Raw genomic sequence first — 13,584 nt, forward strand, 5'->3', positions numbered from 1 at the left:
GGCCTCTGTGTGTATTTGTCCGTCACCACCTCGCCAAGGGCAGAAGCAACCTTCACTTGGCTGTTCCCAGGGTTCCCGCTGGAAGACCTCCCCTTAACCATCCTCTGGTGCAGGGGGCCCACAGTTACCAATGCCCTTTGTCCTCACCATGGATCTCTGCAGGCGCTGAATATCTGCAGCATGACAAGGACCACATAGGTCCAGCCAAGTTGCTCACAAACTCCCTTTCGATTGAGGGTATTTTGATCAACAAACCCTTTCTTGCAAATTAATTCCACAAGTATTTATTTATTTTAAAATTGGAGAGACACGCAGAGAGAAATTGATTCCACCTGCTGGTTTACTTGCCCAATGACTGCAACGGTCAAATCTGGGCCAGGCTGAAGCCAGGAGCCCAGGACTCCTTCAGAGTCTTCCATGTGGGTGGCAAGGACTCAAGCACTTGGGCCATCACCCACTGCCTTCCCAGGCACATTAGCAGGGAGCCAGATCATAAGCTGAGCTGCTGGCACTCTGAAAGGGGGATAGGGAAGACAGATGTTGTAAGTGGAAGGCAGCTTAACCCACTGTGCCCCAGTGCCAGCCCCCACAAATATTTATTATACTACCTACTCTTACCAGGCTTTTTCAGCTCCTTAGACTCTATCAATGAAGCAAACAAAGCTCCCAGGCTGGGGAGAGACAAAGAAGTACACCTAATAAATACATGACAGTCAAGGGAGGTATGGGTGATGGGGGAAAACGCTTGAACAAGGCAGGCAGGTTATCTGCACTGGGTGAGGCATGGGGTTGAGCCACAGGGCAGATCAGTGGCAGGTGGGGTTGTTCCAGGCAGAGGAAATAGCACTGAAAATTGAGCCTTTTCTAGAAGGTTCCAGGAGCAGCAGGAGGTGGTAGGAGAGAGCAAGCTAGAGGTTGAAGACCACAAGTCCCCGGGAGGAATGCTTTCCAGGCCACAATAAGGACTTTGGCCTCAGCAGAACATGGTAGTGATTTGAGTGAGAGAGTGCCAGGAGCCAAATGATGCATTAAATCATCCACTGTGTCTACCAGATGACAGGGAAGCCCACTGTTTGAAGGGAAGAGGAAGGGGGTACCATCAGTGTTGTGATCCAGACTCCTGATGGTCTACAGAGCCCGGTCTTGCACAAAACCTGCCAATGTCAAATCATCAAAAACACAGGATGGAAAGACGTGTGGTTCTCCTTAGTATCACACGGGGAGCTTTAGAAGCAGGGACCCTCGGCCAGTTGAGTCAGCAGTTGGGAGTCTGATATTTAGTACCGAGAGTCGTGCCTCACACCAGCTCCACAGACAAACCCAGCAGTAAGGAACTGACGAAGGGGGTCCTGGCTCAGCTACCTCCTGCTGTGGGACCGTGGCCAGTCACTTCCCCACCACGATTCTTAATAAGGGGTCTTGAAAAAGTCCATGGAAAATGTGAGTCATGAAAAAAGCTATGCGTGAATTTCAAAAAAGTTTTGTACCAACACAAGCTTACCTTGTAATTCTATTTTCCCACAAATTTCAAGTCCCCTTGTTGGTTCCTCCTCTACGAATGAGGAGCTGAGGGGTATGCTGTATGCTTCAAGGGTGCAGAGCTCAACACTGGCCAGAATGTTTTGTGATGGGAACAAGCTCTATATATCTTCTTGTTGCTCGTGATCTGTTGCAGATTTCTTAACCTGAGAGCTTGTCCATTTCATTCCAGATGCAGGACTCAGGACAATGTTTTCGCCTTTTTTCTTGGAGCACTTAGTTTTCTTGCCTCACCTGGTTGTGACTTGAGTACCTGGGTCAGCTTTCCCTAAGACGTGGGGAGTTGCTTACAAGCAATCTGTAAGCCTTCAGCTTTCAACCTTGGCACCAATAGGGTTCCTGGCTCGCTGGCTCCCAGGGATAATTGTTACATGAGGGCATGCAGGTTTGACCTGTAGAAGCTCAAGAAATACAGGCTGCATTGTGCCTTGAGCAAAGGAGGTCCCCTCCCAACACTTCTTTTGCATCACATTGATATGGAAGGCTCAAGATGCCAGGCAGGTCCCTATGAAATGTCAGCCATGTGATATGTCAGAGGAAATGCTTGTTCCTTCTGCACCACTGTCCAGTTAGCAAGGGGCTGTTGTTACAGCAATGGATGAGTCTTTTGCTCAGTGAACATTTATTGAGTTCGTACTATTGTGTGTATCAGAGAGAGTTTGAGTGTCAGAGGGTAAGTCCCTTTTCTCAGAGAATTGGGAGGTGAAACGAGAAGACACACAGAGAAACAATGGATTATAATACGAATGATCTTTCTGCTATCACCACTCAACCAATAAAGGTTACACTAGAAGAGTTTAAAAAGAACCATTTATTACAGTAGATTTTCTAAACATAAAACGGGAGAAAGCCAGCTGGTGTGGGCTGAGTATGTGATGAAGATTGATGAGTCTTCTGTTACAGAGGCCAGGAAGAAAGTCTTGCAGTTTTGTTTAAGAAAACAATTGGAATAACAGAATCTCCTCCATCCAATGAGACATTAGGTGGGCAGAGAACAGACAAATCGGAAAAAGCTGGATTACCCGAATATACCCCAATGCCAGGAGCCTGGGGTAACATGTAGAAGCCTAATATAGTTGGCATCTCAGAGACCTGGTGGCCAGGTAACAGTGTGATGGGCTCCTAGGACAAGAGCTACACAAGGAGGCCAGGGTCATGGAGGGAGGAACCTGCCTGGAGAGGGATGGAGAAAATAGCAGTGGGGCACCTGGCTTTACCCCTCAACAGGGTGATCTGAGAATCCCAGGATTGGAAACTCCATCTCATGTAATAAAAACCTTTGTTGCATTCACCACCCGTGCCTCTCCCCGAGCTGCCGTGACCCACAGGGAGATGACAGAGTGCAGAGAAACATTGATAATGGCACCAGTGAAGTGATCAAATGAGTCCTGGCATTGCTGTTGATGGAAGCCATCCATTACCCACTACCTGCCCACGGCAGGACCAACAGTTCACTGAGCAGAAAGGGCCCAGTGGCTGTGAAGAACAACGGCTTTTTAAATTTAATTTTCAAATTTACAGAGCAGTTGAGAGAAAGGTACCACACACACACACACATGTGAGCTTCTAAGCGTTCATTGCAAAATATTCATTATCTTTTAATTCAGTTTTTCTATGAATTTCTCAAAGCCCTCTTCTACCTTTCCCCCAGTGTAAGCAGTGTAGCAGCACTGGCATCGACTCTGTGGTGAACAGTGTTGACAGCTCACCATTTTCCCTCTCCCTCTCTTGCTTCTTAATGACTCCATCACAGTTAACTACTTCACCAGGCATCCCCTAAAACTAGGGACCTTCTCTTTTATGCTATACAGGGCGTTGCTGTTCACATCTGACTGATAATAGCTGTGATGTCAGTATCACACCTATTAGCGTGAACATTAACCCAGTCCTCTAATATAGCCTCCCAAATGTTTTGTTTCACTTGAACCCAGCTACAATCAAGGTTTCCTTGTAGTGTTAGGTTTCCGAGCTTGTTAGACCCCTTTATTCTAGAATAGTTCCCCACCTCTTTTTGCTTGTTTGTTTTCATGACATTGTTCTTTAAGAGTCTGTGGCCAGGTACCTGCAGAATGTCCCATTCTCTGGATTGGCTGATTGGTTCAGGTTTAATACTTGTTAAGAACAAGGTGGATTCAACCTTCTCGGTGTATCGTATTAATGAGGGAGGGGACACACAGTGTCCAGTTTTCTCACCCCTGGGAGAAGGAATTTGATCACTTGGGTAAGGTGGCATAAAGGTCATGCTGGGCTGATTCCCTGGTAGATGGGCCAAGACCCTGGCCTTGATGAAGGATTGATGAGCAGACCAGGGAGCCTTGAAAGAAAAGGCACCAAAAAGCCAACAAGGTAACAATAACAACAAGAGGTGAGTGCCTACTGTCTGCAAGGAATTTGGTTCATTATTGCATAGAGTATCTCCCTTAATCCAGACAGCTACCCTGTTCGTGGGTGCTATTCTCCATGTTTTACTGATCAGGGTCACGTGGTGAGTTGGTGGCACAGCCAGCATCCCAAGCCCAGATATTTGACTTTTTTAGCATCAGGTTACACCCCTCCTAACCACAGAACAAGTGCAGTGCCTCAGAGGAAAGCACACCCAGGGTGCAGCTCTCCTAGTTACCCTGCTGCGTTTAGAAGGATAATACAGTTCAAGGCTGGCTTTAGAAATACATGAAGAAGGCGTGAAAAAGAGTGGATCACCCCAGGAGAAAGAGGATTATCTGAAGACAACTTACTGGATGAACAGTGCCTCATTACAGAAAAACGTGCGGAACTTATTGATTTGCTTTAGTCAAGTCATTTTTAACCTGGAGCCTCAGTTTCTCATTTTTCATATGGCTTATCGAACCTCAGGGCAGATGCTAATCCAGGGTCTTATGGGACTTGAAGCTTATTCAATCTGGTGGCCTCTGTTGGGGGAGCATTATTAATACAATCAGATACAAAAGTGAATATTTATTTAGAATGAGAAAAACCCACCATAAATAGCATTTTAAAAATTAATTCATCACAAAATCCAAGCCAGGGGGAGCCGTCCATGCAAGTAAAGGATTTTTTTTTTTGTAAAATTTGTTTATTTATTTGAAAGTCTTAGTTACAGATAGAGAGAGGGAGAGACAGAGACAAAGAAAGAGAGATCTGCTGTCTGCTGGTTCACCACCCAAATGGCCACAACAGCCAGGCCAAAGTCAGAAGCTGCCTCTGGTTTTCTCACATGGGCACAGGGGCCCAAGCACTTAGAACCATCCTCTGCTGCTTTCCCATGCACATCAGCAGGGAGTGGATCAGAACTGGAGCAGCTGGGACTCGAACCAGCACCACACAGGGTACTGGCACTGCAGGCCGTGGCTTTAACCCACAGTGCCACAGCATCGACCCAAGTAAGGGATCTTGAGGCCTCATCTCTGTTAGCCTCTCAGGAAGCCCACCGACAGCCAAGAGTCCAGCTTGTGATCTCGCTCTCAGGTGAGGTGCCCATTCCAGCAACAAAGTCTGTGCACCGGACCACCCTCCTTATCAGCCATCCCACCACCTACAAGGGGCCATGGTCTCCTACCCGGCCAGTTGCAGCTGGCCTCCTTGCTTCCCTCCTGGCCCCTTCACAAGTCTGTTCTTCACACAGGTTCCATAAAGATCTTCCTAATAAAGGAGGTAACGAGATTATGCCATTCCCTGTTCTCAGCCATCCAGCGTCTCTCTGACCTCCTCTATTCACTCCAGAAGCCACTGGCTGCACATGACTGCTGAGCACTTGAAATATGTCTCATGCACCGAAGGAAAGCACTTTTAACTTAATTTTCATTAATTCAAATACTGATGACTAAGTTTGTTGCTGGCAAACTTTTAAGTATGTTTGGAACAACCTGGTTATGTAAACCTATGGTTTCACCACACATTGAAGAAATCTAAATACTGCTCGGGTATTTCTGATAAAATCTTAGTACTTGAGTTGAAAAATCTGTAAGTGTAAAATATGCACCAGATTGTGAAGAAATAATACCCAGGGGCCAGCACTATGGCACAGTGGGTAAAGCTGCTGCCTTTGGGGCCAGCACTGTGGCACAGCGAGTTAAAGCCCTGGCCTGAAGTGCCAGCATTCCATATGGGTGCCGGTTCTAGTCCCGGCTGCTCCTCTTCTAATCCAGCTCTCTGATGTGGCCTGGAAAAGCAGAAGATGACCCAAGTCCTTGGGCCCCTGAACCCGAGTAGGAGATCCAGAAGAAGCTCCTGGCTCCTGGCTTCGGACTGACTCAACTCCGGCCGTTGCAGCCATCTGGGGAGTGAACCAGCAGATGAAAGACTTCTCTCTCTGTTTCTACCTCTCTCTGTAACTCTGTCTTTCAAATAAATAAAAATAAATCTTAAAAAAAAAAAGCTGCTGCCTTGGACACTGGCATCCCATATGGGTGCCAGTTCGAGTCCCAGCTGCTCCACTTCCAATCTAGCTCCCTGCTAATGACCTGGGAAAAGCAGCGGAAGATGGGCCAAATGCTTGGGCCTTTGCACCCACGTGGGAGACCTGGATGAAGCTCCTGGATCCTGGCTTCAGCTTCGTACAGCCCTGGCTATTACAGCCATCTGGAGAGTGAGCCACTGGATAGAAGATTCTCTGTCTCTCTCTCTCTCTCTCCCTCTCTCCCTCTCTCCCTCTCCCTCTCTCCCCCTCTCCCTCTCCCTCTCCCTCTCCCTCACCCTCCCCCTCTCCCTCTCCCTCTCCGTCTCCCTCTCCCTCTCTCCCTCCCCCACCTTCTCTCTAACTTTCAAATAAACAAATAATTCTGAAAAGAAAAGAAAAAATAGTACCCCAAAAGAAGAATTTAAAACATCTCAAATATTTTACATTGATTGTATGTTGAAATGTTGACGTTCTGGACATACTGGCTAAAAAAAATAATTTAAGACATCCACTCACTTTTACTGTTTTTTAAAAGTAGCCATTAGAAAATTTTTAATTACAAACATGGCCCATGTTCTGTTTCTCATAGGCATCACTGACTTAGAGTTCCATCCAATGTTCCCCTTTAGGAACTGATTCTTCTTTCTAACTATGTCTGCTAAGCCATGGCTAATGATTACCTGTACAGCTGTCCAGGTGTTTCCCAAACAGTGATGTTCCATGGCAATTAGTCTGCCAGAGGTGCGTCTTCTTCTAATTAACTTGAAGGCCCTGAACGGGCTGGTGGCTACCCAGACTCGCCCTTCATGTCTCATGATCCAATTGGCCTCGCTTCCTTAGCTTATGCCAAGGTGTTTCCTGCTCAGGATCTCTGGACTTGCAGCATCTCCCTGGAATACTCTTCCCATCGCCTTACTCCCTGACTTCATTCAGCTCTCTGGTTGAATGTCAACCCTTCAGAAAAGACTTCCACACGCACCTGTCACCTGTCGAAAATGGTTCCTGAGCCCCTGGACATTCCATTTGCCTTTCCTAAGCCTTGCCGCTGCCCACACTTACAGCAGGGACTTATCCACTCCACATCCCCCACTGGAACATGAACTCATGTAGCACAAGCTCTGTCTTATCACTGGCGTGTTCCCAGCACCAAAACCAGTAACTGGCACACAGTGGGGCTGTTCACTTAACGAACAGAATCCTGCCTTAAAGGGTGGCTGACAGCACTTAGAGAAGCAGGCACAGGATGGGAAAGTGCTTTGTGAACAGTTTGAATCACTGAAAGAAAGGAAAAGCATTGTCCAAACAGAAGCAGAGAATCCTCTGAGGCACAGCCAGACGTAACTGGGCTGCCAACACTTTGCTGTGTAGCCTTCAAGAGCCTCTCAAGCCAATTTCATGAGAAGAGACCCTTTCATGATATCACAGAGGAGAGACTCAGCAGGAAACTCAACTGGGGGCTGGGTTGAACTGGACTGGTTGTAGTCGATAGGATCTCAACTCACACTAACCAAGCCAACAGAGAGGATGCATTGGCTCATGTAACCAGAAAGGCCAGGGGTGGAGCTGCAGGGGTGACAGCTGCCGATTCTCATTCTCTGTACGTCAGTCTTACCTGCTCCAAACATGCCGTCTCTATTGCAGAAGTGAGAAAAGACCAGAAAGGACCTGGGATGGTCTGTAAGATGACAGGGTCTCCCCTCCAGGCTCCGCTTGAAAAACACTCATGCCAATTGCTGTGACCTGATCTCCATGATGGGCAGTCTGCTTGCCTTGCCCAAAGAGGGAGAAAGTAGCACTGGACAGGCAAGCTCTCCAGGTGGGTGTGGTAGAGCCAGGACTTCAGCCACATCACCTGGCCCTGAAGCTGATACCCTGACCACAAAGCAGAGAGAGTCAGCATCCTACCGCAAGAGCAAAGCCCAGCTCCTCCTCGGGGGCTCACTTTGTATTTGAAAAGGATGGCCTGGCTAGCAGATGCGCCCTGCAGAGGCAAGGACCAGCAGTGAAGAACTAATGGATCGAATGGCTGCCTCGCCTTGGTCCACAGAGATTATTGGAGTAGCTTCTCTGGCAGACAGGTACTAGATCAAGCCTTGGTCAATAGCAGGGTGTTCTAGGCCAGATTGGAAAGAAGTAAGTGCAGATCAGTCTCTGTGAGCAGATGGCGTCCACCTGAGAGAGTGGCAGGAGCTCATGGATGAAATGCGGACGGTTGCTTGGCAGGAGTGTGGGACCTGTCAGCGCGAACAGCCACAGCGCTGGAGTGGATGTCGGTTCACAGATGTGACCCCGGCCGTGTGAGCGCCACAGAGGGGACTGGGGAATTACAGCTCAGCTGAGCCAGCTCTCAGCCTCCATCTGCATCCAGCGGGTGGCTGCGGACATAAAAAATAATCCACCGGGCAGGGAATGAATGGGTGTGGGAGCGAGAGCAGCCACACAGGTGCTGCTCAGAGAAATCACACTTGACGGCTGTGCTAGAGTCTTCTGTGGCCCAAGGCAGGGAGTCATGTGTGTATGAGAGGAAACCGATGACTCCAATTTCCATGGGGTAATGTATAGCAAGCAGTCGATATATTGCAAAGGAGTCGGCTCTCTGAGTCACACCGTCTTGGCTCAAATCCTGGCTTGGCCACCAACTTAGACTGTGTGAAGCTGAGTTGGTCATGAAGCATCCTGAGCTTCCAGTCCTCCCCTATGAAATGAGGCTGCTGACAGCTCACTTCAAACACTGCTTTGAGCCTTAGAAGTGATAAGAAAAGTAGCTGGGGGTAGCAGGTAGGTAGTAAGTGGTGGTCGGTGTTGTTGACCACACCTGGGCCCAGTACGTTCCCCAGTTGTCTTCTAAAGAACCCATAGGCCTCCAGGGTCAGATCCCTTGGGGCCATTGTGGAGGTCAGGTAACCAGGTGCCAGGCTCCCTGCTCTGTTTTCCCCTGTTTGTAATTATTTTCTTCAAAAGACTCTTTTGGATGAAAGATGTAGCCTGGTGGGTCTCATCTGTCCACTCACCTTCCATCCCACCCTCTCTGCTTGTGGGGGTCATTAACATAGTTAATGATCATTCTGCTTAAAATTAGCACAATTTCATTTGCTTCTAGTTCTGTTGCCCTGAGGACTATGAAGCATCTGGACCTTTTATTGATTTGTTTATTTGAAAGGCAGAACGACAGACAGAGGGAGAGAGGAGGGGTTGGGGGAGGGAGAGAGAGAAAAAGAGAGAGATCGAGAGATCTACCTGCTTATTCAGTTCCCACATGACCACAACAGCCAGATCTGTGCCAAGATGAAGCCAGGAGCCAGGAACTCCATCCACGTCTCCCACACATGTGTCTAAGCACTTGGGCCCTCTTCTGCTTTCCTAGCAGAGAGCTGGAGAGGAAGAGGAGCAGCTGGGACTTGAATTGGCACTGCAATCAGGGAAGACAGTGTCACCAACGGCGACTTAACCCGCTGCTCCACAGCACCACTGCACATCTCCACAGTTAGCGCAGTGACTGAGAGCGTGAGCTCTGGAGCCAGGCTGTCTGGACCCGATTCCTTTTTTAGCTATGTCACCTTCAGAAGTCCCTTCACAGCTCTGTGCCTCGATCTCTTCATCTGTAAAATAGGGGTGGTCATAGCAATAATACTTGGCTTATACAGATGACCTGAAGACTGAGTAATTAATACATGCAAACCACTAAGAATGGTGCCTTGCAGTGTTAACTGTTGCTGTCATTACCACCACCACCAATATTGCCATCAACATCATTTTCATCATCATCACCATGCCAACACAACCACCATCATCATCTTCGTTACCACTACTTCCAACGTTATCGTCACCAGCATCATCTTCATTATCATCACCCTCATCACCTCCCCCACCACCGTCATTATCACCAACATCATCATCATCACCACCCCCACCGCCGTCAGTATCACCAACATCATCATCGTTACCACCCCCACCACTGTCATTATCACCAACATCATCATCACCACCACCACCGTCATTATCACCAACATCAGCATCATCACCACCACCACCACTGTCTTTATCACCAGCATCATCATCATCACCACCGTCAGCATCATTACTGCTGCCACAGAGAAGTCTGAAAATTTCTCTGGGCCTCCAGGATAGAACACAGAATAACAGTCGCCCTGACTTTGTGCAGGAAACCACAAGCTAGAGGCCAGGGCCCTGGCTCAGGAGAGGATGGGAAAGGAAGGCGCAGGGTGACCTGTGAAAGATACTCTCCCCAAGAGCCTGTATCTGAAGCCAACTCTGCAGACTGAAAGGTGACCTAGGCAGGAAGGGCTGTTTCCTCTGTTGCACCTGTCACGCCTTCAAGGAATTTGGAAATAATTGAGCTGCCAACCAGTTGATCTGGGGCTGTTTTGACACACTCAAGGAATGACAGAGAGACCAGGACAAATGCCAGCGATGAAAGGACAGAGCCTCTTCCAGACAGGGAGGTGTCGGGAGCGGGACTGCAGAAGTGTCTGGGCTGGCCCCAGCTTCCTTTAATATTGTTTTAAAAGAGCTGCAGGAGGTGGGGGTGTGAGGAGCACAGCAAGCCCTGGGTTTCCAGATGAAAAGGACAAGAAAAGGGAAATTGATGACACGAAAACAGGAAGATCTTAAGACCCTGTGCAGGTGAGCTGGAAGGAGGGAGATGCATTGAAGGTGAGCAGGTTCAAGGTGACATACTTTACAAAATGAGAGCTTTTAGAGAGCGCCCCTGAGCACATCACCAGCTTCACACATCACCAAGAAGAACAGTAAAAAACAAAATTAGACATTAACCTCCTTAGTGTCTTTTTCCCACAACTCCCTGTGTTTGGGGGCTGCTCTGAGCCCCAGCTCAGTGAAGCGCAGTAGCGTCAAGCCTGGGAACAGAGGAACCGGGGGGAGGATGGTTCCAGGGGGAGCCTGTCTCAGCTGAGTGGGCCATCTGGCTTGTTCAAGTGCTGATGGCCTTGTTACCTTTCAGAGGATGACCTACAGAGAGGATAAAAGCCATAACGCTGCTATCAATTCCCAAGAGGCCCTATGAACTCAAGTGGTAGATGACTGTGTTTTTCTCTCCAGAAAGCTTGTGTACCATCAGGGTCCCCCATGGCCAGTGGCAATATTTGTGAGCCACAAATGTTTGGGGTGAGCTGGTTATAAGGCCACTTCCTATTTCTTATGCCCCACAGTTCAGCGTCCACGATCGATGTCCCTGTGTGAGCTCATTGCCTGGATGGCCTGAAAGGACTCTCTGGCCAGCTGGCTCTCCCAAGTGAGCTCATTCTGTCTTTTCCACTCCTCCATTTTCTTCCATGAGGCTGAGTTTAAGAGCCAAGCTGATTTGGCTTTTAAACAGTATTATGTGTCATCTAAATACATACATTTCACTGGGGGAAACGTGCTAAATATGATATTCCCGTGAGTCACCCAACAGCTCTGCTGGCCCTGCAGTGCAAACCTGCATCCCCATCATCACAACGCTTGCAGAAGAGTAGAGCAAGGTCATGTTTCAGGATGGGTGAATCCAAGAGGAGTAGGGGGAGGCCACCTCCTGGCCTTCCAAGGGGACCTTCAGGATCGCGAAGAAAGAACATCAGCCAACAAGAGCAGCACCCACATAAAATTTGGCCAAGGTCCAAGGAGCTCATGATGGATTTGGAATTAATAGAGAGGGGAAGACAAGCAAAGTGGAGCTATTCCATCTCTCTTTGCTTTGATTCCCTACTCTGAGTGTGAAAGGGAAATCAAACCCTACACCCTTCCCAGCCACCACCGTCGCCAATTGCTAGGGATCTTGGGTTTGCACACAAGTGAGCTAATATTTGCAAAGCCACTCGGTAAAATCAAGAGAGCCATGGGAAGCACTCCGTCATCATTATTATCACATAAATGACCGCTTAGGACTGTGACGGTCTCTCTCCCTGATGTGATGGTGTCGGTGGACTAGGAAGAAGGAGGAAAGGGCCTGGGAAGAAAGAAGGTCGCACTGCAGATTTTTGACTTTCAAATGTCAGAGGGTCTTAGAGGAATGCGTTTGCTATAGCCTGCCGTATTCAATGAATTCAAAATTCAGGAGGCAAAAAGATAAAAAAGAGTCCATTTCATTTTACTTGCCCTGGATGACAATTTAGCTCTGCATTTCCATAACCTAATTAATGGGAGGACACCCATGTCACTGTGAAGGAAGGCGCACTATATATACCATATTTCCCTGCTGAGCCCTACTGAGGGGAGAATTTGGGAAGGAATCCTTAAATCACACTAATAGATTGCCTATTTTCCGGAATCACATCTTGAGATCACCCCCAAAGGACAGCCAACAGTCAAAAGGTGTAAGGATAATATTCTCCATTGTTTAGAGGGTTTCTGTGGGAGATTATCCTAACAGAGCTGTTACCTTTAAATCTTAATCCTTTTTTTTTTTTTACACAAGTTTCACATTTTCAGAAGTCCAAGAATGCCTCTGGCCAAGGTGGCCTAAGGACATTTCCAAAGGAACAGGCAATCAAGAGAATGAGTCTCAGAAGCAAAGGATGCCCTTTGTGGTGCAACTGTCCCCATAGCCCTAGCTTTGATGTTTGCCCTCCTTGGCAGGCGTGCACACACCTCTGAAGCATGGCAGCCGTGGGTCTTGTGCCAAGGATCCCAAGTGGAACGTGTTGTCTTCTAATAAAAATCTGAAATTAAATCCTCGTGTCCTTTGATAACATCTTTCAAAAGCAAAATTGCCTGCTCAATTATCCAGACAGCACTTTTTGCCTATACAGAGAAAAATGGCACGCAACAGAGTTAATACACTTAATATTAGATTTTCAGAGGCATGTACCATACAATATTTGTGTTAGTGGAATTAATTCAATTGAGTTGTGCTTACCAAGAAATTATTTAATTATTATATTGCTGGTTGAACAGGTGACATAATAAAATAACATTCTCTTTTTTAAAAAAAAAAGTCATATTTATTGCCGGGTGATAGGAAGAAATCAAGAGAGCAGTGGAAACCATTACTGAGAAGGCTTGAACAACCACAATTTACTACAAAGAGATAAAAGCCAAACACCTCAGCCATATTATGGCCATAATTGTCTGCAGTTTACCCATCTTGTAAAATAAAAGGATCATGAAATGTGAGAGCACGTTTCAAAACATACATGGAAGGTGTTAGAGTGATTATGCGTGGGCTTGCCTGACTTCCCTGTAAATTGTTTGTCTTTCAGTGGGAAGTGGAAAGCTATTAATTAGCAGTGATTTTGACAAGATGGGAGTCCGCGGGCTTTGGCTGGGAGAGAACTCGTCGAAGGGGCCTGCATGTTTTCAGGGGGAGTGGATCTCTTGCGTCTCAGCTTTTAATGGCATTTTGTTGTCTGCTAATCCCTCCTACGGCCACACATTCGCAGATCTGAGATCTGATCCATGTGTGCGTGGCTCCAGTTGTAACACAGAGCTTTCCTCTCCCAACTCCAGGTGGCAGACAGAAGCTGGGCTGCGGAGCTGGCCCCAGGGAGCTGCAGACCGAGGACTGGGACAGCGGCCACCGTGCCAGCTGTCTTTTACCGCGTTCGAGGTGCTGGAGCTGAGACAAAATCTGACTCCACGCTCTCTTCCCTTCCTTCCCGGCTCTCCGCGCCGAGTGTTTGCCACCAACAGGT

General features: G+C 47.8%; 2 protein-coding genes across 7 annotated transcripts in view; both read left to right on the forward strand.

Moving 5' to 3' along the window:
• LOC138844725 (uncharacterized) overlaps positions 1-12,423 on the forward strand; it is a 29,078-nt gene extending 16,655 nt beyond the window's left edge. For 2 of the 3 annotated variants that reach the window (XM_070054502.1, XM_070054501.1), the window contains one exon: positions 7,893-10,649. In XM_070054502.1, the coding sequence (XP_069910603.1) occupies positions 9,623-10,063 (441 nt within the window). In that variant the 5' untranslated portion in view covers positions 7,893-9,622 and the 3' untranslated portion in view covers positions 10,064-10,649. Of the gene's footprint in view, positions 1-7,892; positions 10,650-12,382 lie in introns of those variants that run through there. The other variant, XR_011380990.1, reaches the window with a different exon arrangement.
• The window catches only part of LOC103345879 (protein sidekick-1), a 694,014-nt gene that overhangs the window by 308,555 nt on the left and 371,875 nt on the right, over positions 1-13,584 (forward strand). The gene's annotated exons all lie outside the window — the stretch shown is intronic.

This window comes from Oryctolagus cuniculus, chromosome 12 (genome assembly GCF_964237555.1).
Source record: "Oryctolagus cuniculus chromosome 12, mOryCun1.1, whole genome shotgun sequence".
NCBI lineage: Eukaryota > Metazoa > Chordata > Mammalia > Lagomorpha > Leporidae > Oryctolagus > Oryctolagus cuniculus.